This window comes from Cavia porcellus, unplaced genomic scaffold, assembly GCF_034190915.1.
Source record: "Cavia porcellus strain 051 isolate PalLab524CR breed Dunkin Hartley unplaced genomic scaffold, mCavPor4.1 scaffold_16, whole genome shotgun sequence".
Taxonomy (NCBI): domain Eukaryota; kingdom Metazoa; phylum Chordata; class Mammalia; order Rodentia; family Caviidae; genus Cavia; species Cavia porcellus.
In genome coordinates, this window is record NW_026947499.1 from 30,353,060 (window position 1) to 30,380,644 (window position 27,585).

Consider the following 27,585-nt stretch of genomic DNA (forward strand, 5'->3'; position numbering starts at 1 on the left):
GCGCCCCGCGGGCTGGAGGGCGGAAGCTGCGGCCTGCGCGAGAGGGCGCGCCCTTCTCACCTTTTCTCCTCCCTCTTGGGCCAAGGCTGTGGGCTCAGGCGCGGGGCGGGGCAGGGATGCGAGGCGGGCTGGGCCACGCGGTGTCCTGGGCTTTGTGAGGCAACGTGGCTGCGGGCGGCGGGCGCAGCAGCAGAGAACATAGGGTGGGGGCCGGGGTCTTGGATCTGGCTGGAGCTAGGGAGCGGGCCCCACGTCCAGGTGTTCTTGCTGTCCTCACGCCTGGGTAAAGAGACCTCACCCCTGACCCGAAGTCGTAGCATCGCCTTCAGGCGGGAAAAGTGTGGATGGAACAGTGCTCGGCCAGGACCCTGACTGCGTTAACGTAGTTGGGGAAATCTGAGAAATCATTTAAATCTCCAAATATTCCCGGATTGAGTGTCCCTTAGATAATAAGGATGTGCTTCTACTGTAACATTAAACGTGGTAGAAATAAATGGAATGTGGCAACCTGTTGACGGCGATACCTGTCAAGTATTCCCCTATGGACTTGGGTTGCTCATGGTAGGAATTTGATTTGCCTTTGCATGCTTGCATGTACCTTATTACCTGATGCACAGCGGTTCCATGTAGGGCTGTCGACTATTGGAGGCCAATCACTTGGCAGGGGACCTCTGACGGCTTTGTTTGCCACAGACTGGACTCCCAGTTGTAGGAGTGCCTCAAACCACTGCAGGCCATCCTTCATCATTGGGAGTGAATGGTCAGTCAGGGTACTGAGTGTGTTTCCCCTGTGAGTGAGCACAAGATGTGAAGCCCTTCAGAGGATGACAAAAGGAATGGATGAGGTCATCCTGCTGCTGGGTTGCGCGGGAATCTGCAGGGAAATGCTTTAGTGAATGACTGCAGCCACAGTACTGGACACTACAGCCAGTGCTTGGTGTCTGCCCAGTAAGGGGACTCCAACTGAGGAGTGTGTTGGGTTGGGAGTTTGTTACCAATGTGCTGCTGGCTCATAATCCAGTTAGCAAGACAACGTTGTATCGTTTTTTTCAATCATCTAAAGCAGCAGTAAGACTGAAGAGTGGAGAGCCACCCTTTGAACTGTGCATGGCCAGGCACAGTTTAGAGCACTTCCCAGGGGTTGTTTTATAGTCTTTTTGTAACCTTGAGGTGGAAAAATGATTTGGACTAGTTTGCTCAGTTTTGGTCTTCTCTTGTCATAGTGTCCCCTTCCCACGTGATCTCATCCAGCCTTTTGGGTTTAATGCCAATGTTTCTGGACACCTTTCATTCTCCACCTTTATCTGCAGCTCTTGACCTGCCTCCTGAACTCCAGCCTCACACTTCCAACTGCCTTTTCCACATTGTTTGTTTGCCTTTGGTCCTGCTGCTGGGGAAGGTTTGAGATAGGTTCTTGTTTTGTAGTTCAGACTGGCCTTGACCTCACTATATAGCCTAGGCTGGCCTTGAACTCAGAGATCCACCTGCCTCAGCCTCCCAAGTGCTGGAATCACAGCCCTGTTCCACCACACTCGCCTATCACATGTTATTTTGATGCCAAGGAGCTGTGTCCAAATCAAACTTCAGTCCCCCTACCACATCTTGTGCTTTTCTAAAGTCACCTTGATTACTGTTTTATTCTTTTTTGCATCCCTTAAAATGCCCTGTCAGCTCACCTTTTGTTTCCAACAGTTGTTTCTCTACTTTCATTTTTGTGTCCTAGTCTAAGTTACCAGGGAGTCTTAATTATTTTCTTTGCTCTCATCTTTGGACCCTTTGCTATATATTTATAGTTTTTCTGAACCCAGTGTGTTTCTTTAAACCGTAAGATAGTATAAAACTGAGGCAGTGCAGATTCAGGCTAGCTTACCTCGTTGACAGATGTACCACTTCCCACCTGTGTCACCTGGAGCAAATTGTTTTAATCTTTCTATGCTTAACTTTACTTTCAGAACTACATAAGAACTGAATGACTTTAAGTACATAAAATGTTTTGACCATGTGCAGGCTGAGGGTTGAATGCTATCCTTGTAATGTCACTGTTAGATCCTCCTGTCCAGTGGCCTATCTGTCAAGATAAAAGCCAAAGCCTGACTGATGTGGTCTATTGTCACTGTGTACACTGCCCTAGCTTGGTCACAGCATACTTCTGCCCTAGTGCCTTCACTTTTCCTCCAGGTGTTGCCAGGGATCTTCCCTCTTACCCCTTCTACCTAATTGGCTCTATTCTGCCTTCAAGGAAACAGTGGATGTGGGATCTCTCTCTCACCACCCTTTTGGAAGCTGCCTCCCCTTTCCCACTCCTTTACTTTCTTCCTTTTAAAGCTTGAGCATTTCTCAGCATGTGACATGTTAGGTGCTTTTGTTAGTTGTTACTTGTTTATCATCCCTGCTAAAATCTGAGCTCTGTGGGCCAGGATTTTTGTCTGTCTTGTGCTTGTTGCATTTAGAATGGTGTGTATGTCCTGTAGAAGGCATTCGGCAAAGGGCTGTGAATGAATAGAGAAAGCACATAGACAAAGAGTAAGGAATTTGCCCAGGACTACCCGTTGCCAAGTTCAGAGGTGACCAGCTTTCTTTCTGAACCTCCAGGAATGTATTCTCCCATCCCAGGATTTAAGGTCCCTATGTTGTCTATCTTTTCAAGACCCTTTTTAGCAATTATTATCATCTTATCTGTTAACATGCAGGTTATTTTCTTAGCTGTTAACATGCAGGCACACAACAGGCTTCTCCATCCTGTTCTACCCTTTATCTCCACTGCTCAGCTCATGGGTCTTCAAACATTGACTCCCTAAGGTCTTTGCACACTTACCAGGTTCTGGGGAATCTGGTCATGGTCTTATGTGAAGTCTACCACACTGTGTTGACCTGTTTGTTTCTGCAGTGGTCTTTCTTGGCTGCCAGGAGACTGGCCTTCACTCTTTTGTTGTCCTTCATGCCAGCCTAGTTGCAGCCTCCTTAGTGTAGTGACTGCTACTTTCTCAATCTGACATTGTTTTTGTTTATCCTAAGCGCCTTTGACAGACATATTTTTGGGGAAGTATTTTGTTAAATTTCTATTGAATTCAGAAACATTGGACCATTCTAGTATTTAGAAATACAATAACAGTACAGTGGTTGTTGCCCTTCCAGCTGTGTCTCTTTGTGGTAGCATCTCCCTCAGAAGAGACTATCAGTGAATATTTGAGTTAATTTAACCTGAACAAGTTCCTGGATTTTATGTTGTATCTCCTTCAAAGCATAGCTACTATACTCCATCCTTTCATTATGAGCCTCTTAAACAGATGATGTCTGCTGCCTCTTGTGTTTTTCTGGGGTCTTCAGAGTTAATGTACGTGCTTGCTTACCTCTTGATCTGCTACTTATAGGTGTGGTCATGCTTGTGTCCGTATATGTGCATGACAGCATGTGCATGTTTGTATGTGCATGGAGTGGGAGTATACATGCATGCATGTGTGTGTGTGTGTCTGTGCACATGCTTCTGGTTGCTGGCAGTCCTGTTGTAGACATTTGGGTTTTCTGGCTGTTGACCTTTACCTGCTTTTTCTACCTTGAGTCATCACTTTTTGTGCTTTTTCAGTAGTGCAGCTTACTAGAGTAGGCACTCTTCCCACTCTGATCACTTTCCTCCTGTGGTTTTGGCATTTGTCTCCTTGCTTATGTGATCTGGCCTACCAGATCTTCCTGGGCTAGTTGGGGTGGAGAGATGTGACTTTAAGGCCTGTCAGATCTGGAGCATCCCTCTATTCTCCTCTCCAGGCTCCTGCCTGGATGCTAGAATATGTGTGTTGCTCCAAGGGAAAAGCCTCCCTTACGTTGGGTCCCTCTTTTCTCTGCTATCAATCCCATTGGGTCCACAGGTATCGTCAGTCTTTGATGTGTCCAGAGCCTCTTTTATACCTTCGTCCTCTGGCTTTACCAATAGCTGGGTGCAGTTGCCTATGTCTGGCATAGCTGAGTCTTCTTTGTTTTTTGGTACCAGGGGTCGAACTCAGGACCTTGTGCCTGCCAGGCAGGCGCTTACACTGCTGAGCTAAATCCCCAGCCCCCAAGTCTTCTTTCTGATAACAGTTGCTTCACCCTTGATAGTTTATTGCCCCCAGGATGGAGCTAGGCTCAAAGTACCCAAGACTCTCAACCTTGGTTCCAGCTTGCTCCTGCAGCTCCCCCTAAAATTCCAGCAGGTTCCCTTCCCAACAGCTACCTGCCCCTTTCCTCTATTGGTAACAGAACTATGCTGCTATCTCTCTGGTGACCTCAGCACGCTGCATCACTGTCCTGTCCACGTGGGCCCAGGAGAGGGGGTCCCTGGGTAGCAGAGTGCCTGGCCATATCTCTGAGGCTTCTAGTGCCACAGAGTTGAGCTGAGGGTCTCATGCTTTCCCTCTGACTGACCCAGCCCTTGCAGGTGAGTGGATTGATGTTGCTCTGATGGCCTGAGGGAAACCATGTATTTTGTGTGTTCCAGAAAAGGCGGCCTCCCACTGCATGCTTGCTTATCTGTTAGACTGAATTAGGGGAGTGCTGCAGTGAAGTTTAGTGTAGTTTTTTTTATTATTGTTATTCTTTTTGAGCCTTAAAATCGTTTTTGTGCTTCTGAAGTAGGAATTAAAATGGACAGTTAATAAAATATTTAACTTAGAACTTAATTTATAATTTTAAGTTCTAAAGAAAAATAGTATAAGTTTGTTCTGATGTCTAAAATGTCCTGGTATGCATTATTATTTTAAGTGCTGTACTACACTGTGAATAGTGCTTGACTTGTTGGCACCAGGGAAGTGAAAAGTTTCTGTCATTTTGTGATGCTATTTTTAAATTTCTTTGCAGGTGGAAGAAGAGAGGTGCCATTTTGGCATGAAGACAGACTCATTAGTCGTCAGTCTTTTAAGCTGAGTGCATTGTGATTTCCAATAATTGAGGCAGTGGTTCTAAAAGCTGTCTACATTAATGAAAAGAGCAATGTGGCCAGCTTGACTAAGCAGCCAGTGTGCACAGCGCGGGCAGGACGGCACCGGGTCTCAACGGACTTGTGCATGTTAGCTGTATAGATTTATGTAAGGTGTTTTAAAACTCTGGTCTTTTAAAATAGTCTTAACTGCTTTTAATATGGATACGTATGAGAGTCCCTCTCCTCTCCCGCGTGAGCCCGCAGGAGAAGCAATGATGGAGAACCGAGCTTGCCCTTTCCAAGAGCTACCCTGTGAACAGTCTCCACCACCTCCCCTGCAAACGTCCAGTGATGCAGAGGTAATGGACGTTGGCTCTGGTGGTGATGGACAGTCCGAACCCCCTGCCGAGGACCCATTCAACTTCTACGGAGCTTCTCTTCTCTCCAAAGGATCCTTCTCTAAGGGCCGCCTCCTCATAGACCCGAACTGTAGTGGCCACAGCCCGCGCACTGCCCGGCACGCACCTGCGGTCCGGAAGTTTTCCCCTGACCTTAAGTTGCTTAAGGATGTAAAGATTAGTGTGAGCTTTACTGAGAGCTGCAGGAGTAAGGACAGGAAGGTGCTGTACACAGGAGTAGAGCACGACACTCGGGCGGAATGCAGTCTGCTCCTTAGTCCTCTCAGTGGAGACATGCATGCTTGTCCCTTTGGTGGGAGTATTGGTAATGGGGTAGGCATAGGGGGTGACAGTGCGGATAAGAAGGATGAGGAGAATGAGCTGGATCAGGAAAAGAGAGTGGAGTATGCAGTGCTCGATGAGTTAGAAGATTTTACTGACAATTTGGAGCTAGATGAAGAAGGAACAGGCGGGTTCACGGCTAAAGCAATCGTTCAAAGAGACAGAGTGGATGAAGAGGCCTTGAATTTCTCCTATGAGGTATGTTGGCAACCTCTCTGTCTAGAGGGCTCTGAGCAAAACCCTAAGAAAATTTTGGGAATGGTCTCATCTTTTGAAAGCAGAGGCATTTTTGGAAAAGCCCAACCTCTTATCAGGTTGAGTAACTTTAATGTGGAGAAGAGAAACATGTAAGGATTTTTAAAGTTTCTTAATGAAAAATGTGACTGACACTTGGCCTTGTATCGTCTTTCCAACTTGAGTTGGCGGGTGCTGCTGAGAGGCCTTTTTGATGGGGTGTGCACCTGGACCAGGTGTGTTGATTTCACTTGTCAATTCATTTTGTTTGTTTTTCAGATTATACCACAAGGGCACTTTGAGACCCCCTGAGCGCCTCTTTTCTATGTCTATCTTCACTAATGTTAAGCTTGCCACAGTGCAGGGGCACAGGCTCTAGGGGCTGTGGGATCTGAACATTTTGTTTTGCAGGATGACTTTGACAATGATGTGGATGCTCTGCTGGAAGAAGGCCTTTGTGCTCCCAAGAAGAGGCGAATGGAGGAAAAATATGGTGGAGACAGTGACCATCCCTCTGATGGAGAGACAAGTGTACAGCCAATGATGACAAAGATTAAAACAGTCCTCAAAAGTAAGTCTGTGGTCACAAAATGGTGTTTCTAGGCATTCGAAATACAGTTTCAGCTCTGCGTGATGGTGCATGCTTATAATCCCAGCACTCTGGGAGGCTCAAGCAGGAGGATTGCAAGTTTGAGTCCAGTCTGCAACTCAGTGATTTAATTGGACCTGTCTCACAATATTATAAAGAGCTAAGGGTGTAGGTTTGTATGAAGGCCCTAGATTTAATCCCCAATATTGAAAAAAGGGAAAGAAAAAAAAAAGAAAAGAAAAGAAGTACAGTTTCTTCCACAAAAACCTTTTGAGAATACTCTGTTACTAGGCATTGGTGTTGGTTGATACACATATTTGAGTACAGGACAGTTGTGTCTAATGAAAGGACCCAAGGATACCCTCAGACATACAGCCATACAGTATTGTTTAGAAGACCCCTGAGGTCAGTACGTCATTGTATACTGGGGACCAGTACTAGCATCTAGAGGGCATGGAGGCCAAGGCCATGGGTGGGTGCTCAGTGAAGTGGCAGGTAATGATTGTGTTGTAGGTTTTAGTTCTGCACTAAGTGACACAGGAAACCACTGAGAAGTAGGTCAGTGTTATTTGAATTTTGTTTAAAAGCATGGCTCCTGGGACCACAGAATGGTGTGTGTACTTTTGGTAGGTAGGATCAAAACTCTTTGGATAGAAGTGGAGATTTTTTTTTTTTTTTTTTTGTCTTTTTCGTTTTTATTGGTATCAGGGATCGAATTCACGACTGCCGGCTTCCAAGGCAGGCGCTTATGCCGCTGAGCTAAACCTCCAGCCCCTAGAAGTGGAGATCTTTTAGAGATGCAGGCAGTGGGGCTTGCATTTCAATTTTGAGACAGTGGGAGAGGAATATGGAAGTGTTCAGAGTTGTGTTACAAGGCTCTATTGTTAATGTGAGGCAGATACAGAATGAGTTGTAGTGGGTTTCTTTCTGTACTTGCCTAGAGGCATTTGTAATTGTCCTGGTAGAGTTGCCAGGATAAGTGGAGGGGCTGAAGTAAGTGTCCATGACTGCCTGCCTTGGGCCATGGAGAGGATGAGTTGGCAGTACCAGGTGCTGCATGTTGTATCTGTGTTGGTGGTAGATAGAAGAGGTTTTGGGATAAGCAGTCGCAGACCCACTGAACTTAGGTGGGAGGCAGAGCTGATCTTTATCTTGGTGCCTCTGGAAAGTTAGCTTTGTGTTTCAGGAGTCTTACTTGGCTTGTACACCTGCGTCTATCATGCGCAGCCCACAGGTCAGTGATAGATCTGACCTGCCTGCTTGCTGCTGTGAACTCTTTGGATGCTGGGCTGTCTGTGACTCCCCACTGTCACAGATTAGCAATTAGAGTAAACTTACATCTTATCTTATGCTTGCTTCTGCATTTCTTTTGCTTATTTTCTTGAATTAGCTAAGAGCTAGTATGAGGCAGCTCCTCCTTGGCTCATCCTCTTGAAGAAGACTCATGGGATGCACTTCTGATTGGCAGTACTCCCTTCTTGTGATCATCTGGTATTAGTTGTATGTAGGTGGTGATACCAGGTCAGGGCGTCCAGGTGGGTACTGGCCCAGTGGTGCCAGTATCTTTCCCTAAGAGTCATTGGCACCTTTTTTTTTTAATCATGTAGAGTGTTTTAGGTTTCATTGGCTTTATTTTCTTCATGTTTCAAAATTTTGTATTGCTCTTATTATTTATAAACAGCATTGTTTTAGTTAAACATTACCTTGTGTTTTTCTGTCTTGTGTTTTTCAATCAAGTCTGTCTCTGTGGCAAGTGGATTTAAAAAGTCTGAAACTTTTTTCTCATGTCTACCTATGAAGTAAGGAAGAGATTGAGACCAGTGTAGAATCTTATTAATTTGAAATAATATCTTATTTTTATTTATTTATTTATTTTTGGTGCTAGGCAAGCTCTGTACCTCTGAGCTACACACTCAGCTCTGAAGTTTTAAAATGTATCACCTTGTCCCCATTAGCATTGTCTGATTGACATGCAGTTTATTAGCAAAGTTCACCCCATCTGTGGGGTGACTATGGGCATGGTTGAACAGGCAGGAGAGAAGTCTATTGCCTGTAGTATTCACCAGAGGTAGGGATAAAAGTTGGGATGAGTATTTGTGTGCTTATATAGCCTTATTTTGGGCTCCTCATATGATGATTTTACCTAAGTTCCCACACCATGCCTTAAGATATCCTAAAAGTGGAAATATATCAGGGAGCAAGACAGACAGGAACTTACTCTTTAGAAAGACCCAGATAAATACATAAACATAGAGCAGTTTGATGTGTGAGAGGTGTTATAGTGATAGTCCTAAGTGTTTTTAAAGTGAATGTAGGATGTTCTCTTCTGTGCAGGTCGTGGCCGCCCACCTACAGAGCCACTGCCGGATGGATGGATCATGACCTTCCATAATTCTGGAGTCCCTGTGTACCTGCACAGAGAGTCTCGGGTGGTCACCTGGTCCAGACCCTACTTCTTAGGAACTGGAAGCATACGGGTAGGAGAGGTGTCAGTTTAGGCTTGTCAGTTCTCACAACAAGCCCATCTGCACATGTTGCGCTGTAACCAAATGAAGACCTATGAAAAGCCTCAGGTTTTCAGACTCTCGGGGTCATCCTGGTAACCTCTGTTGCAATGTCACTATCCACAGAAACACGACCCTCCTCTGAGTAGCATCCCTTGTCTGCATTATAAGAAAATGAAGGACAATGAGGAACGAGAGCAAAGCAGTGACCTTACTCCCAGTGGGGAAGTATCCCCCGTCAAGCCCCTAAGCAGATCTACAGAGCTGGAGTTCCCTTTGGAAGAGCCTGACTCTGTGGGTACAGACTCAGGGCCCCCAGATGAGAAGGACCTGCTGGGGGCTGAGGCTGCCCCTGGAGCCCTGGGGCAGGTGAAAGCCAAAGTTGAGGTGTGCAAAGATGAGTCAGTTGGTAAGTTCTGTAAAGGAGCTTTCTTCCCTTTCTGCTTTCTGGGACCCAGCTGCATCCAGTGCTTACCCTGGCATCTTGTTCCTACTGCCAAAGGCCACCATTCCTAGTTCCTAGTTGTGTCTGGGAGGAGGAGACTGTGCCTGTGCACTCACATGTGGTTGGGAAAGGCTGTCTTCCTGCTCTTGCAAACGCCTGCCTGGGTCCTGTGCCCCTGGATCCTATGCCCAGGCTCTGCCAGGCCTGCATGCCTGAGGCTGCCATGGAACAGGGCTGACAGTGCCAGCTGACTTTCTGGCAGCTTGTATGAGCTTTCCTGAAGTCTTGCTTTTTCAGTAGTATGTGTTCATGTGGCACTGATTGGATTTGTCCTGATAAGCTCAGGTTGAGTCTTCAGTTCATGGATTCAGTACAGTGAAACTACCACTGTTCTGAGGTGGTAGATTTCCTTCAGCCCACCTGCTGGATCACTTTCAAAGAGAACTTCCTGTTTTTAGGTGTTATGCGTGTCTGTATATTGCTGTCCTACCTATCTCAAGACTCTTGAGTGTAAGGTGCCCTGGAAGAGATGTGAGAGATGAAAGCTATTACTGAAGACGGGGAGGAATCTGGAAAGAGGGGTGACAAGCACAGAGGCCCCAAAGGAGTCAGGGAGCTCATTGGATCTACTACTGAATGCAGAAGTAGCAGGACCAGAGGGAAGAGTGAGACAGTGATGAGGTCACAGACAGTTGCTGTCAGCAGTTAGGTTATTGACTGATTGACTGCGGTGCTGGAAAGTGAACTCAGGGCTTCTAGCATGCTGTTCATGTTTTCTACCACTGAGTTATACCTGCAACCGTGGGTACTTGTTTTGCTATTGGGAGAAAAACCTGAAGACTGTGGTTTTTAATTAGGTTTTGTGTGTGTGTCGTTTTTTTAATATTCTTGCTCCAAGTAGAATCTATCATAGGAATCTATCATAAAGTACTTGCCAGAATAATTTGAACTGAGAGAATAAGGAACTTATTCTTTGCTTTTTTTGCCTTTTGAAAGAGATAAGGAAAGGGAAACACAGGTATCATGTGGCCTAGACCTGTTTTTTTTTTGTCTTTTTCATTTTTATCAGTACCAGAGATCGAATTCACAAACGCCTGCTTGCAAGGCAGGTGCTTATGCCGCTGAGCTAAATCCCCAGCCCTGGCCTAGACCTGTTTAACAAGCCTGCTGTCATCCTACATATATAGGCTAAGGAAACATGATTCCTACATTGGAAAGTTAATCTAGTTCTCTGGTAACTCTTGGACAGATCTGGAGGAATTTCGAAACTATCTGGAGAAACGTTTTGACTTTGAGCAAGTAACTGTGAAAAAATTCAGGACTTGGGCTGAGAGGCGTCAGTTCAATCGTGAGATGAAGCGGAAGCAGGCGGAGTCAGAGAGGCCCATTCTTCCAGCTAACCAGAAGCTCATCACTTTATCTGTGCAAGATGCACCCACAAAGAAAGGTGATTTGGGCTTGTAAATGTCAACATTACCTGGGTTTTGTTTTGTTTTATTTTGTATGAGGGATCGAACTATGGTATTGAGCTTGCCAGGCAGGCGCTTGTGCCATATGTTGTTATTTCTAGTATGATGCATTGAGAGGATATTGTTTTTAAAATTGTACTTAGTTTAGTAGTGGTGAGTCCCTGACTTAGACAGTGCCAGGTCCTAGAGTGCTAGTTTGTAGTAGCTCCTCATGTTGCTGAAACAGTCCTTCTTGTTGCAGAGTTTGTCATTAATCCCAATGGGAAGTCTGAGGTCTGCATCCTGCACGAATACATGCAGCGTGTCCTCAAGGTTCGCCCTGTTTATAATTTTTTTGAATGTGGTAAGTTTGACCTTCCTCATTTCTGTTCTGAATCATGCATGTCACTCGGGTGTGAGCTGGGAAAATGGGAACTTGTTGGCCCTACTCACTGAAATAGAAGTGCAAGGGAAGGGAAAGAGAAGCACATTGTAATAGGCAGTTCATTTTCATGGAGTTGTACCCTTGTTTGAGAGTGAATGGCTTTGCATTCTCCTTGGAGTTTGCCCCATGTTGCCCTGTTTTTCTCCCTACCTCTACTTTCTCTTGTCCTGTTGTGTCTGCCATACTGGCCCCTGACCCTGCATTGTCAAGGACAGCCTTGTGAGGAAGGCCCTCCCTGCTGTGCACTGGGTTCTTTTCTGGTGTTTACATAGCCCCAGGTAGATGTTTTGTTTTGTGTGTACCAGGGATTGAGCTCACGACCTTGCCAGGCTTAGCTAAATTCCCGGCGGTTCCGGGTAGATGATGGGGCCTTGGCCCATACTTTTTCTGCCAGCTGTCTTCCATGGCATCTTCCTCACACATTTGTGAAGACTAGTTTGTCACCCCTTGGAAACTGAAACCTGAGTTTGTTCATTATATTGAGTGTTGTTTCTCTGCCTCGCTGTATCCTATGCTTTCCCACTCCTGAGAGTCTTGCATCCATTTTTCAGAGACCCTGTCCCTGTCTGGATTGCTCTGCCTCCAGTTTCTCTTTCACCCTCTGGCTCACCCTTGGTCCCCCATTTCCCTCAATATTCCCAGCTATGGCTTTCACTGCTGACTGCCCTCTACCCTATCTCCATATCTCAGGGAGTACCTCCCCTGTCTTTGCAGATAAGCACATATTCGCTCTCTGCAGGGGCATCTGTTGGTGTGGGCAAACTGTGTGTGTGCTTGCTTTTAATGTCTTGGCAAGTGTTTTAAAACAAGTAATTTTAATTTTAAGAGAACCCAAGTGAGCCTTTTGGTGCCTCGGTGACCATTGATGGTGTGACTTACGGATCTGGAACTGCAAGCAGCAAAAAACTTGCGAAGAATAAAGCTGGTAATGTGCTTGCTTGGGTGTCCTAGAGACACATGCTGCCTGCTGTCTCTGCCTTGCCCCTTGATTTGGAAGGGCAGTGGCAGCAGGTTGGGGGAGTATGGGTGGGGCGCATTCATTTTGCTTATATAATCATCTACTTTGACTTTTAAAATTATGTGCTTTATTAGAAAAGCAGTCAAGAGAGTAAAGAGTAAGACTTTATTTATTTATTTATTTTAGTGGTACTGGGGATCGAACTCACGACCGCGTGCTTGCTAGGTAGGCGCTTATGCCACTGAGCTAAATCCCCAGCCCCAAGAGTAAGACTTTAGAGTAAAGGTCTCTGCTGAGTGCCAGCAGGACCATTATTTCCTATGTTCCAGTTGTGCACAGATTCAGGTGTGCTCAGATTTAACTGGGTGGTGTCAGTTGCAATGTAGAGCAGATTTGTTTTTATACTAAACAGAATGTTCCTATGCTAAGAGAAGAGGCAGATTGATGTGCAGTTTATGTTTTCCTTGAGTGGTTTTGACATGACTTTCATGAGTCCAGATTTCATACTGGGGACTAACCACTCCTTATATTGCACAGCTTATCTCTGGGAAGGCCAATGTTTTCTGGCTGAAATTCATTGCACTTTGGACCAGGTTCTTGCTGTTTGCTTTCATGCTTAGCCATAGTCTTAGTTGGCATTCTTTCACCAGAGCCATTTTGCCTTGGCATTGGTGTTATTTGGCCTCTGTTGCAAAGTGGACCAGATGACAAGGTAGTGTCAGGCAAACACCCAGTTCTTGCACCCATAGTTCTATTGAGTTTTCTTTCTTCCATTGACACATTGTTTCTTAGAGCAGGTCTGTCCTAGACAGATCAAGAAGTGTGTTCAGTTATTTCATAGTCTCCTTGGGTCTTGGGGGCAGTAAGTGTTTTCTGTTCTTGGGTATCAGAATATCCTTTTGTGTTGCTTTTTTTTGATGACAGATGTTGAGGGTGATAGGAAACCTTTCTGCATTGTGTTTGTTCCTTCCTTTGCTCAATTATCTTGAGCTCACATGCTCCTCAGCCACCTCAGATACCCAAGAAACAGATTCTGTCTGAACGACTTTTTGAGTAGAAATGTTGCTGAGTGCAGCCCGATGTGCAGGTAGACATGTCCTGGTCAAGGCCCAGGCTGTTCTTTCTTTGGAATCACCTGCTTTCCTACTTCTGTGCTGGAAATCTATTTTCTCTGTCCAGATTCCAGCTCTTCTCTAGGCATTTGTATTGGGTTGAAGGGCTGTTGTACACATCCAACACCCCTGAGTGGTGGGTAGCAGCCTTGTTCTCATGATTGCTATCCCCACACTCTGCACATGCTGTTTCTGGAGTGTCCCTCAGATTTCGCTTTAGCTGCTGCCCTTGTGCCATCTGGACACCTGGAGCAGCCAGTTCTCAGACCTTTTTGTAGGTCTGAGATTCTGCCAAGCCACTTTTCTCACACTACCAAAATGATTTCTTTGAATCATGGATCTGAACCTCTCTCTTACCTGTTGTCAGGACTTCAGAATGAAAGTTTATGTGCTCAGTGTAGCTCATAGTCCCATAGCTGACTGCAATGGCCCCCTTCCTCAGGATACGCTTTCTCTTTCATTGTTTCCTGATCCTCTCTGTGAAATACTGCTGCTCTCTGGCCCTCACCGCTGTAAGCCATGGGAATGGATGCCATCACACAGCTTACTCCGCAAGCCAGGCAACATGTCTACCTTCTCTGTCAGCCTAAACTTCAGGAAGAGGGGCTCAGGCTTTTATTTTCAACCTTATCTTTTTGTAGCCCGAGCCACACTGGAAATCCTTATTCCGGACTTTGTTAAACAGACCTCTGAAGAGAAGCCCAAAGACAGTGAAGAACTGGAGGTGAGTGTCATGGTCTTGCTCCACTGGGAACTGGGCAGCCCTACCTGTTTCGAGTGGTCTGATCTGGGACAGTCCATTAACTATGCTTGGTCTTCATGCTGTGTGCTAAGAATGTAATTATCTAGCCTCCAAGTGATACTATTTGTACTTTTCTTTGTTTCTTTCTTTCTGTTTTTTGGAGTGCTACTGGATCTTTTGGCGCTGGGCTATGTATTTAGCCTTTTGTGTATTACTTTGAGACAGTCTCCTTAAGTTTCCTAGGCTGGGCTCAAACTTTGGATCTTCCTGGGATTGGAGGCATGTGCCACCACACCTACCTGTATATATTTCATAAAAGCAGAAACTTTGTACAAGCAGGGGGAAAAGAGTGGTTTTTTGGCAGATTTTTGTTGCCGATATAAGTGTATGCTATAGACAGATCTGGTGGGAATGGACCTGTTAAACAGAGTCTGTAAGATTTAGGTTGTTCTTTCAAAAGAACTTTTTTAAACTGTTGGCTTACCCTTTATGGTAAGATGAGATCTGTGATTATTTGTAGCAGCAGCTTTACAGACTCTGAAGGATGCTTTTTTTGTGACAGCTTTATTGAAATAAACTACTATAAAATTTGATCTTTTAAATTTTCCAGCTCTGTGGATTTTGTGTAATTAGCTGTACAAAAGGTTATAGCTATCTTAATTTTAAAATACTTTTATCACTCTAAAAAGGAATTCCAAATTGATTAGCAGTTGCTTGTAGTTCTTCCTAAATTCCAGACTTGGCAATTTACTAATCTGCTTTGACTATGTTTGCTATTTCTGGACATTGCACATGCATAAATAGTATCATGTAATATGTGGTTCTTTGTGACTCGTCTTCTTTCTTAGCATGCTGTTTTTTTTTGTACCGGGAATCGAACTCACGACTGTGTGCTTGCAAGGCAGGCGCTTATGCTGCTGAGCTAAATCCCTGGCCTAGCATGCTGTTTTTAGCTGTGGGTTCTTTATGAGATAGAGCAAGTTTGCTTCTATTCCCAAATTTTATTAGATATGGGTGTTAGATTTTTTTCAAATGCTTTTTCTGCTTGTATTGAAATGATTAGGTAAATTTTCTCTTATATTTTATATTATAATTGATTTTTGGATGTTCAACTTTGTGTTCTTGGAATAAATACCTCCTGCTCATGGCTTATAATCATGTTTCTAGGTTACTGAATTTTGCTAGTATTACTGTTTTGCTAGTATTAGGTTAGGGGTTTTTACATCTATGTTTGTAAGGAATGTTGGCCTTTTCTTTTTTTCATAGTGTCTAGATCTGTAGGCTAATACTGGTGTTACAAATGAATTGGAAAATGTCTCTTCCTCTTCTACTGGATTAATTAATATTAATTTTTTAAATATTTGCTATACTTCACCTATATACTTGATTTATTTATGTTTTATTTTGTTTTTTGAGACTAGGTCTCATTATGTAGTCCAGGCTGACCTCAAACTCATTGCAGTCCTTCAGCCTTAGCCTGCCAAATACTGAGATTATAGTTGTGTGTCATCATACCTGGCTAGTGTTTTTAATTTTACTTATTTTGAAGGCTAGGGATTGAATCCAGGGCCTTTGAATTCAGGGCCTAGCACATGCTAAGCAGGTATTCTACCATTGAGCTATATTCCAAACCCCCAATGAAACCTTCTGAGTTTAGGCTTTTCTTTGTTGAAAGTTAACTTGACTACTAAGTCAATCATATTTCTTATAGGTCTGTTTAGATTTTTCTCTTCTTGAGATAGTTTTGATAGTTCTTTCTAGGACTTTTTCCATTTGATCTAGGCCGGCAGTGGCAAACGTATGGCATGTGTGCCATAGTGGGTTAGCTGTATCATTGAAAGCTTTAAAAACACTGATCTGGGCTATCTCATCATTAGCATTTTCATAGTATCTTCTTATGATCTGTTTTTTTCTTTTCCTAAAAGATAGTGATATTCCATCTTTTTGTTGTTGCTGTTTGGTTTTTGTGACAGGGTCTTACCATGTAGTTTAGGCTGGGCTTGACCTCAGCTGTGTAGCCCAGACTGACCTTAACCTTGTAGTGATCCTCCTACCTTCTTGCCTCAGGCTTCTGAGTGGTAGGACTATAGATGTGTGCCACTAGGCTCAACTCCCTCTTTTGTTACTGATTTTAGTGCTTGAGTGTCATATCCTTCCCCTCCTCTCTGGCAATATAGGTAAAGTGTTATTAGTATCTTAAAGCTCCAAATTCTGGTTTTGGTAAAAAATTTTTTTTCTGTCTAAAAAAATTCTCAAGCCAGGTGTGATGGCGCATGCTTATAATTATGCTGAGGTAGGAGGAGCAAGGCAAGTTTGAGGCCAGTCTGAACTACCTAGTGAGACCCTGTTTGAACAAAACAAACAAAATTCTCTGTTAATTTCAATTCCAGTCTTTATTGTTTCCTTCTTTCTCCCAGTCTTGAATTTAGTTTTGGTTTGTTCTTTTTTTATGGTGTCTTGAGGTTAGAGGTCAGCTCCTCATATCTATGGTTCTATATCCATAGATTCAACTAACTATAGATCTAAAGTATTTGGGGAAAATTGCCTCTGTACTAAACATGTAGACTTTTTCCATGTCTTCATTTCCTAAACTATATATGTTGTATCAGATATAAATAACTTATAGGTGATTTAAAGTTTCTAGGAGAGACCAAATGTGTAGCTCCATCATAGAGCAAGGGTCTGATTTCTTTCTTTCTTTTTTTTTTTTTTTTGTGGTACTAGGGATCGAATTCTTGACCTCATGCTTGCCAGGCAGGCACTTATGCCACTGAGTTAAATCCCCAGCCCAAGGCTCTGATTTCAATCCCAGAGCACCATACATATACCAAAATAAAAAGTATGTGTGAGTACTACCTATGCCATGTGCCATTTACAATAAAGAATTTAGATATCTACAGATTTTAGTATATAAAGGAGAGTCCTATAACAGTCCTTCATAGATACTAAAGAACAACTATGTATGGGATTTACAGCTATAAATTTTCTGTGGTGTATTTAGCTACCTCTCTCAGTTTTTTTTTTTTTTGGTCTTTTTCCTTTTTATCGGTATCGGGGATCGAACTCACGACTGCCTGCTTGCAAGGCAGGCACTTATGTTGCTGAGCTAAATTCCCAGCCCTGACCTCTCTCAGTTTTTATTTAATGTTTTTTTGTTTTGTTTTTTTGAAATGATCTCACTATGGTTGCCCAGGTGGCCTTGAACTCATGGCTTAAGCATTCCTCTTGTTTCAGCCTCCTAAGTAATTGGGACTACCAGTGTGTGCCACTGTGCCTGGCCATCTCAAAATGTTTTCTAATTTTTCTTGTGATTTCTTCTTTGACCTTTGATTATCTTAGGGGTTGGCTAATTTTAATATATTTACAAATTTCCCAATTTTCTTTTTGATACTGATTTCTAATTTAATTCCATGGGGAATGAAAATAGGTTTGTTTTAGTTTGGTTTTTCTGTTGCTAGAAGTTAAGCCCAGGGCCTTTGCACTGAGCTATATTGCTAATCCTTTAATTTTATTGTCCATTTTATTTTCCAAGTTTTGCTAAGCCACTAAGCTTCCCAGGCTAGCCTCAGACTTGTTCTTTCTGCCTCAGCCTCTTAGAATGCTGGGATTATAGGCATGCACCACTATGCTCAGCTAGGGAAACATAGTTTGTATTATTTCATTCCTTTTTGGTTTTTTGAGGCTGTATATCACTATGTAGTTCAGGTTTTGCCTTAAATTTTGTGTATCCCAGTGTGGCCTTAAACTCTTGATTCTCTTTCCTCAGCCTACCAATGGCTAAGAGTATAGAGATGAGCCACAATTAAAAAAATTTTTGTGATCCCAGCATGGTGGCTCACTTTTGTAATTGTAATACTCAGGAGGTTGAGACAGGAAGATTGTTGCAAGTTCAAGTCCAGCCTGGGCTATACAAAGTGAACTCAAGGCTAGCCTGAACTGCTTAATGAAACCCTGTCTCAAGAAGACAGGGTTTTTTTGTTTTGTAGTTCTGAACATCAAACTTATGGCCTCATGCATACTAGGCAGTTACTGTTCTTCTAAGCTGTACCCCCACCCCTGTTTCATTCTCTTCTGAATTCATTTGCAGTGCAGGGATTTGAATCCAGGACCTTACTTATGCTATGCAAGTGTTTTACCTCTGAGCTACATCCCTAGCCCTGTCTCTTTTAAATGTAGTGTGTGTTTTAAGACTGAATACAGAGACTGTCTTGGGAATTGAATTGTCTCTTTCTCCCTTCAGTTCTGTTAGTTTTTGTATTTAAGGCAGTTAGGAATATATACATCTTTAATAATTGTAACATCTTTTTTGTACCAGGCATTTTACCCACGATCTCATGCTTGCTAGGCAGCTGGTATGCCTCAGGCTGAGCTATATCCTCCGCCTTGTAACATTTTAATATATGGCCCTTTTGTCTTTATAAAATGTCTTTTTTTATATATATATGTATGTATTTTTCTGGAAAGGAGAGGGGCTCAGTATTTCTTGGCAGCTGCTTTCCTTATGGTGGCCAGCACATTGCTCAGCTCCTGCATTGGCACAGACATGTGTCCCCATCCATTTCTTGATGAACTTGAGGGCCCACTTGTCTTTGGAGATCTTGAGCAGCTCCTTGGCACGCTGCATATAGGGGGCAAATCCACCCCCTCCCTCATGCTGCTTCCATTGTGTCCCACATGAACTGGGTGTGCTTGGGGAGGCACATGTGTCAGTGGCTGTGCCTCGGTTTGCTCACATTTTTTGTTACCTTGTGGCCCTTGTTGAAACCCACGGCCATGGAGTAGCACAGAATCATGGCTGCTGCTCTTTATTGTTTGCTGCAGTGGAAGGCCTTTTTGTTTGTTTGGTTGTTTGTTTTTAGACATAGCAAAGTTTTATTAAAGGTAAGAAAAGAAACAGACTCTCCAGCATGAAATTGGGCCAAGCAAAAGTAAGAAGAGATACACATACCCTACAGCATAAGGTTGGGCTGCCATGCAAGAGAGAACACAGTGGTCAAAATGTCCTTTATTTCTAATAACAATTTTTGTCTTAGAACAAATTTTGTGTGATGAATTCAATCCTCAGTACTAAAAGTATCTCTTGTGGACAGTATATTAGTTAGATACTGTTTTTGTCCATTCTGTCAATCTCTGCCTTTGCACATTCTATTTATTCAACTTATATTTAATGCAGTTACTGAAAAGGTAGTGTTTATATATACCGTTATGCTATTGTTTATGTCATCTTTTTTCCCCCTCAAATCTCTCCATTACTTCCTTTTGTGTTAGAACATATTTCCCAATGTACTGTTTTAATTTCCTTGCTTTTTTTCCTTTGCTTTTGAGATAGGTCTTGCTCTATAATTTTGGCTTGTCTTAAACTCACTATGTGAGTATGCCCAGTCTAGCCTCAAACAATACTCCTGCCTCAGGCTCCCAAATGATGGGATTACAGGTATGTACCACCACACCTGTTTCCCTTGCTTCTTTTTGTCTTTTTTTTGAGACAGGCTCTTACTGTGTAATGCATGTTGGACTTGAACTTGCTTATGTAGCCCAGGTTGGCCTTGAACTTATGGTGATCTTCCTGGCTTAGCCTTCTGAATGCTGGGATAACTAGCATGTGCTGCTGCACTAGGCTCCCTTGCTTCTTTTACTGTGGTGTTTTTTTTTAATATATATTTTCTTAGTCTAGTTCAGTTTTTTTTTTTTTTTTTTTTTGGTACCAGGGATCAAACTCACAACCGCATGCTTGACGGGGGAGGTACTTATACCCCTGGAGCTAAATCCCTGGCCCTTAGTCTAGTTCAGATAAATACTATTTTTAATTGCATATAAAACCTTTGTCCTCATATATCTATTTCCCCCTCCTGTTTGCTATTGTCATGAATTATATATGAACATATTATGTATCCATTAACATATATTTGCAACTATTGGTCTGTTTGTACTTGTAGAATCTTAGCTATGTTGCTCAGGCTGATCTTGAACTCTTGGACTTAAGCAGTCTTCCACCCTCAGCCTCCTGAACACACACCTGTTGCAGCCTTTTAAATCAGGAGAAATAAAGAAGTTACAAATAAAAAGTATATATATATATAGTCTTTTATAGTGCTTTTATTTTTTTTTGTCTTTTTATCGGTACCAGGGATCAAACTCACAACTGCCTGCTTGCAAGGCAGGTGCTTATACTGCTGAGCTAAATCCCCAGCCCCAGTGCTTTTAATTTTTAGTATGGATTTGTTACTGTGTATACTATTCCTTTATTTCAGCCTGAAGCCCTTCAGTATTGGCAGATCTATGGGCAGTTAATTCTCTAAGATTTTTGTTTCTTTAGAAATGCCCTTATTTCATCTTAATTTTTAGAGCATAGTTTTGCTGGATTCAGGATTCTTCATTGATAGTCATTTTCTTAATAGTGGGAGTATGTCAGCCCAGTGCCTTTTGGCCTTCAGATGAGAAAAGATTGCTTGTATATGGTGACTCACTTTCCTTGGTACTTTCAAGATGTATTTAGTATTTACTAGATGTGTCTAGATGTGAATTTCTTTGAGTTTATTCAAATTGAAATTTATTGATCTTTGATAGATTGTTTTCATCAAACATGGGAAATTTCAGCCACAACTTACCCAAATAATCCTTTTGCCCTGGGTGCTGGGGATTTAGCTCAGTGGCATAAGCGCCTGCCTTGCAAGCAGGCAGTCATGAGTTCGATCCCCGGTACCGATACAAAGACAAAATCCTTTTGCCTTTTTATTTCTCTCCTCTTTTTGAGACTTCTCATAAATGTAAGTTTTTATATTTAATGGTAAATTGTCTCACTGATCTCTGAAGCTCTGTCCTATTTTCTTCTTTATTTTTATGTTCCTCAGACTGGATAATCTCAATTGACCTATCTTCAGGTTTGCTGATATTTCTTGAAACTGCTTGACTCTTGTGCTAGTGAATGTTTCATATTTTTCCTCTGTCTCGCTCTCCCCTTCCCCCATCCTCCCCTCTTCTTCACCCTCCTTCCTCCGATCTTCCCTCTTAATGGGAATGAAATTCAGGGCCTATGCATGCTAGGCCAGCATGCAGTTTAGAGTGTTTGATAAGTCCTGTTTATTAGGGCTATTTTTTTGTTCTTATTGAGACAGGATCTCATTTGTAAGCCAGGCTGGCCTTGAACTCACAGTGATCCTCCTGCCTCAGCCTTCTGCGTATCATGGTCACAGGCGTGAGCCTCTATGCTCAGCCAGGGCTACTTTGTTGTTAACTGTTTTCTTACCCACATAGATAGGCTTCCTTTCCTTCTGTGGTTCTTTGCATGTCTTATTCTTTGTTTTGTTGAGAATTAGCCATTTAAATTGTGTGCTATAACTCTGGAAATTTAATTCTTCCCCTTTTCCCCAAAGTTTATTGTGTTTACTATTTGTTGTTGTTACTGTCTGTTTAGGGACTGTTAATTTGCTGGGGCTGCTGTAACTAAGTGTTACAGCTGGGTGGCTTAAACCACAGAAATATATTGTCTCGCATTGTTTTTTTGGTGGAGGGCAAGGTCTTGCTGTGTAACTCAGGCTGGCCTTGAACTCTATAGTCCAGGCTGACCTCAAACTCATGGCAGTCCTCCTGCCTTAGCCTCCTGAGTGCTAGCATTACAAGCATTACAGCAGATGTGTCACAGTTCTAGAGGTTAGAAGTTCAAAATAAAGTGTCACATGGATTCTTTCTGAAGACTATGAGAGTGACTGTCTTCATGTTCAAGTTTTTCTCCCTGGAAGCACATTTTGTCTACAAATTTCTCCTTTTTGGTATTTGTTTGCTGGGATTGCCAACCTGCATGCAACTTTCAGGTCACCCAGAAGGAAGTGACACAATCTTCTCAGGAGATCTTTCCTGGGCGTTTATGTACATAGCCATCTAGATCCCCAGGTATTGGGACTTTTCTTTTTTTTTTTTTTTTTTTGTCTTTTTCCTTTTTATCGGTACCAGGGATCGAACTCACGACTGCCTGCTTCCAAGGCAGGCACTTATGCCACTGAGCTAAATCCCCAGCCCGGTATTGGGACTTTTCAAAATTCCCTCTGGAGGTCTCATTCTACAGATTTTCCTTTTAAGATTTTCAATCAGCCTCATGAGTAAAAATATGTATGAAGTTTTTGTCTTTTTTTTTTTTTTTTTTTTTTGAGACGAGGTCTTGCTGTGTAGTTCAGGCTGGCTTTGAACTAAGTATGAAGCCCAGATTGGCCTCAAACTCAAAGCAGTTCTCCTGCCTCAGCCTACCAAATGCTGGGATTATAGGCATGCCTTTGGTCTGCTTCTTCATGTATTATTATCTTAGGCAACTGCAGTATAAAAACAATTGCTACTGGTTACTTTTGAAAAATTCCCTGGGACATTGGATTATTTTCCCTGAATGAGCTCTGAAGTCAAATGGAGACAAGTCTAGCCAGATTTTCTAGAGAGCTGCCAAGTAGGTCAAATAGTGACAGCTCTCTGCTGTTGGCATTTAAAATCTCTCCTTTCACCTTTGCAAATTGATATAAACAGAGTAAATTACCCGTGATAGTGCTAAATAGGTCTTTTAAGTTTCTAGATATTTTCTGTGCTTTGTTATAAATAGGCCACAAATAGATTGAAAACCCCACTTGGAGCAGGCACAATCTTGTCAAAAGACAAAATTGCAACTAGTTTACTAAAATCTCAATTGGCTTTATTTGCAGTTGTCTTTATTGGCAACATGTCATTCCATAAAATCAAGTGTCCTGGTGGGCTGAACAGAGGACGTTAGTTTTATATATACAGAAAGGCTGAAAAAAAGCAGGAATAAAAAATAAAAGGCAGATCAGTCATTTCTAAGTTACCTTTCTTATAAGGTGGGAGACACAACAATAGCAAAGTAACTGGTCAGTTAACTTTAGTTTACTTACTTTTGGCAAGACTTAAAGAATGTAAAGATGGAAGCAATAGAAATTGGCTAGTTTGAGAATTTTGGCTATCTTTCTTGCCTGATTTTGTTGAAGGTCAGTTAACAATACTGTTTTGATTTAGGGATGTGGGACTTTAGCATTTTGATTTTTTTAGTGTGCTCTGTTGGGTTCTGGTATGGAGCTTAGTCCAAAACAGTAGCTTCCTATAATTTTAATTTAACACACTGAAAAGTATTAACCCCTTTAGGAAAAGTTTCATTTCATTTTAATTTTTGTGTGATACAACTATAGGAAGGATGTCTCTCAGGCTGGTCTCCTTGGTACCTTCAACAGCCATCTGGCGAGACTCCTTTGTAGTCTGTCAGGACTCTGAAGGTATTGGTCACAGATGATTTACCTGGCTGTACAGAGTTCATACCACCGTATTTCCTGAGTGGTGACCCTGCCTTTGCTGGGAAGAGGGTGTGAAGAGCAGAAATATGAATTCCAGCATGGTGAATGTTTTAGCTGGAAGTTAGGTTCTTGGTGAGTACTCAAAGGCTTGCCTGCAAATTGGTCCAGAAGTCATGAGTTATATCCCTAGACCCTGTAGGATCATTTTGAGTAACAAAGTATATTCACATCACCTAGGAAATCCCTCCAGGTTTTAACTCTGTGCTAGGAATTAGAGACTAAACCAGATGTATTTTTAAAATATACTACACCTTAGTGTAGGGGTGCCTTTGCATGTGTTTCATACACTCTAGAGAAGTTTTTTTGACCTTTCTTACATAATTGCATATATGTTTGTGGTTTTATGGTTTACAGTCTAGCAAAGGAGAAAGCAGCTTTCCCTGAAGCAAGGTGAGCATTTGAGCAGCACACACCTAACCTGACTGACAGGGACAGCTATTCTACTTTTGCAAAGTTACCTGGAATCTGGCAGTTTGTCACTCTCTGGATTAGAGGGGCTCACAAGCAGGCCTGTCTTCCCTCAGGCTGCCCTGACAGAGGTATAGAGATGAGATGAGGAGACAGCATCTTCTCCTTTAGTGACCTTGGTGGGAGGTGCTTTGCCTTTGGGAAGCCTCAGGTAATGACTGTGAGGTCTACTGGGAAGGCCTGAGTCCTTTTTACACTGTGGGAAAGGGAAGTATCAGTACAAAATGTGTGAGTTGTGTGATTAAACCAAAGAAGCTCCAGAAACAGAAGTGGCACTGTTTCCTTTTCACAAAACTTGTGGTGACCCCTTTGTGACATTTTGTTGCCTTACAGGTGAGTTGGTAGTTTCACAGTCATTTGAAAAATTAGCATCAGTAACCAGGTGCTTTCTGGCTTTTTTAACTTACATTTTTATTTACACAGAGTTAAACTTACTCTTTGGTATGGTTCTATGACTTTTTGATATTGGTGATGAAAACAACAGGTACTTTATTGGTGAGCTACATCCCAGCCCTTTTTATTTTTTATTTGGTACAGATTCTTGCTAAGTTACCCAAGCTGGCCTTGGGATCCTCCTACTTCAGCCTGTGGAGTAACTGAAATTACAAATCTATGCCACTACACCCAACTCAGTTCTGTGACTTGACAAGTACATAGGGGCATGTAACCATTACCACAATTGACACAGAATATTCCTGTCATTCCTCATACTTTTTCTGACTGCCCTTTATAGTCAAACTCCTAGTCTGTATCTGCCAACAGCACTAGAATAGCTTCTGCAGTTTAGCCAGTTCCAGAATATCTTACCAGTGGAGTTAAATTCCAGGTAGCCTTTCAACCTGACCTAATATAATTCATCCATGTTAATACGTGTATCTGTAGGCCATTTTTACTGATGAGTAGTTGCCACCAGATGGTTGTATCACAGTGTCTCTGCATTCTCAGTTGGGAGACACATTTCCAGTTTTTAGTGATTAGGAATAGAACTGCCATGAGGTTTATGTATGATTGTTGGGATTGGTTTCTCTTGAGTAAACACCTAACACTAGGTTGCCGGGTAGGATACAGGTATATATTTAACTTGGGTTGCTCTCATACATTTCTTATTCTTATTAAATCTTGTAGGACTGTGGAGATATAGTTTGTTTCTGGGCTCTTTTCTATCTGGCTATGTATGTCTTTTTTCCTCTCTCCCTCCCTCTTTTCTTCCTTTGTTTATTTATTCCCCAAATCCATTTTATTTCCTTTTTTTTTTTTTAATCGGTACTGGGGATCGAACTCATGACTGCCTGCTTGCAAGGCAGGTGCTTGTGCCACTGAGCTAAATCCCCAGCCTCTAAATCCATTTTATTTCAAGGAGAAGAAGAAAAGCTAAAAATTTCAAAACACATCATCTGGGAGCAGCAATGGTACATATGTTGTGCATTGTCATCCATACATCATTCACCCAGAGCAAAGACATCTGCGTTCAATTGTCTGAACAATACCAGCACAAACTTTCTCTTCAGTGAACTCAGAGAAATCAATAGTATAACTATCTTATTTTTTTATATACATTTACATACACATACACATTTTTTTCAGCTCACTGAGACAATACAGTGTTTACACATGTGTGTCTTATTTATTTCACTAATGAACATAGTCTTCAGTTGCATCCATTTGCCTATACAAGTGTCTATCCTTTATGGCTGAATAGTACTCCAGTATAAAAAAATACTACATTTTTTATCCATTCCTCAGTCAGTGAGCATTTAGGTTGTTTCCAAATTGTGCTTTTACACTATTACAAATTGTGCTGCTATAAACGTGGGTGCACATATATCACCATGGTATGATGTTTTTAATTCTTTTGGGAAGATACCCACAAGAGGAATAGCTGGGTCGAATGGGACCACCAATTCTAGTTTTTTTGAGGAATCTCCACACTGATTTCTACAGTGGTTGCACCAGTCCGTACTCTAACCGATAATGGAGAAGGGTTCCTTTTTCCCCACAGCCCTCCAGCATTTGTTATTGGTTGATTTCTTGATACTAGCCATTCTTTCTGGGGTGAGGTGGGATCGCAGAAAGATTTGCATCTTTCTAATGACCAGTAAGGTTGAACATTTTTTCACATACTTATTTGCTGTTCATTTTTCTTCATCTGAAAAGTATGTATTTTATCTCAGATGCCCATTTTTGGATTAGGTCTTCAAATCAGAGAGGACTGACTGTTTTGAGTTCTTTGTATGCTTTTGATAGTAATCCTTTGTCTGAGGAACAGCTGGCAAACATTTTTTCCCACACTGGGGGTTGTCTCTTCATTCTATTGGTGGTTTCTCTTACTGTGCAAAAGCTTTTCAGTAGAGTGAGATTACAAATTGCTGATTCTTTGTGATAGTTTCTGTGCAATTGAGGTTTTGTTTATAGTCTCTGCCTGTACCAGTGTATTCAAGAGTTTTACCTACTCTGTCTTCTAGCAGGTTTAATATTTCTGTTTTAATATTAAGATCTTAGTTCTATTCTGATTTTAGCTTACTACATGGTGAAAGATATGGGTCCAGTTTTAATCTTTAGCATGTAGAGAAAAGTTTTTTTAGCATTATTTATTACAGAGGCTGTCTTTCTTCCTGTAAATGCATTCGTCACCTTTGTCAAAAATAAGGTGGCTTAGTGTGTCTGAAGTTGTTTCTTCATCTTCTAATCTGTTCCACTGATCTTTGGGTCTGTTTTTTGCCAGTACTACACTGTTTTGTTTTGATCACAGTAGCTTTACAGTATAATTTCAAGTCAGGGATTGTGGTGCTCCCTGTCTTGTCTTTGTTGCTATTCTAAAAGGTATTGTTTCTTTATTTCTCTCTCAGTGAGTTTGTTTTTCATGTAGAGAAAGGCTATTGATTTTTGAGTGTTGACTTTGTAACCAGATACGTTACTGAATTTGTTTATTAAATCTATAGTCTTTTGGTAGAGTTTTTGGGATCTTCTAGAGTAGAGTACTATGTCATCTGCAAATAATGATAGTTTAACTTCTTCCTTTCCTATCTTTATTCCTTTTATTTCTCTTGTCTAATTGCTCTGGTTAAAGTTTCTAGGACTATGCGAATAAAAGCGGGGACAGTGGACATTCTTGTTTAAGAGTTTCTGGTTTTAGATTTTAGTGTGAAAGCTTTCAGGTTTTGTCCATTTAGTGTGATGTTGGTTGTTGATTTGTCATAGATGGCTTTTATAATCTGCCTTGGAGAGTTCTATTCCAGTTTTCTGTAGGGCATTTTTTTTAAAATCATGAATGGGTGCTAGACTTGTCAAAAGCTTTTTCTGCATCTATTGAGAGGATCATATGATTTTTATCCTTGGCTTTGTTAATATGGTGGATTGCATTTATGGATTTAGGTATATTTAACCATCCCTGCATCCATGGGATGCATCCCAACTTGATCATGGTGTACAATCTTTTTGATTTGTTGCAGTCCGTGTGCCAGTGTCTTGTTCAGGATTTTTTACATCAGTGTTCATTAGGGAGATAGACCTTTCTTAGTTGAGTCCTTCTCTGGTTTTAGTATTAGGGTTATGCTTGCTTCCAGGAATGAATTTGTAAGTATTGGTTCCCTTTCAATTTCATTAAAGAGTTTGAGAAGTAATAGTGTTAATCTTCTTTAAATTTCTTATAGAATTCAGCAGTGAATCCA

General features: G+C 42.0%; 1 protein-coding gene and 1 pseudogene across 4 annotated transcripts in view; one reads left to right on the top strand and one right to left on the bottom strand.

Moving 5' to 3' along the window:
• Dgcr8 (DGCR8 microprocessor complex subunit) overlaps nucleotides 1–27,585 on the top strand; it is a 35,614-nt gene that overhangs the window by 158 nt on the left and 7,871 nt on the right. The window contains exons 2-10 of one of the 4 annotated variants that reach the window (XM_013142036.3): nucleotides 4,234–4,411; nucleotides 4,831–5,829; nucleotides 6,277–6,436; nucleotides 8,789–8,931; nucleotides 9,085–9,367; nucleotides 10,653–10,850; nucleotides 11,114–11,215; nucleotides 12,123–12,221; nucleotides 14,008–14,090. In XM_013142036.3, coding sequence (XP_012997490.1) covers nucleotides 5,110–5,829; nucleotides 6,277–6,436; nucleotides 8,789–8,931; nucleotides 9,085–9,367; nucleotides 10,653–10,850; nucleotides 11,114–11,215; nucleotides 12,123–12,221; nucleotides 14,008–14,090 — 1,788 coding nt within the window. In that variant the 5' untranslated portion in view covers nucleotides 4,234–4,411; nucleotides 4,831–5,109. Of the gene's footprint in view, nucleotides 1–160; nucleotides 4,412–4,830; nucleotides 5,830–6,276; nucleotides 6,437–8,788; nucleotides 8,932–9,084; nucleotides 9,368–10,652; nucleotides 10,851–11,113; nucleotides 11,216–12,122; nucleotides 12,222–14,007; nucleotides 14,091–27,585 lie in introns of those variants that run through there. The other 3 variants (XM_063226117.1, XM_003478389.5, XM_063226118.1) reach the window with 3 other exon arrangements.
• Nucleotides 18,582–18,901, bottom strand: LOC106025256 (large ribosomal subunit protein eL36-like; annotated as a pseudogene).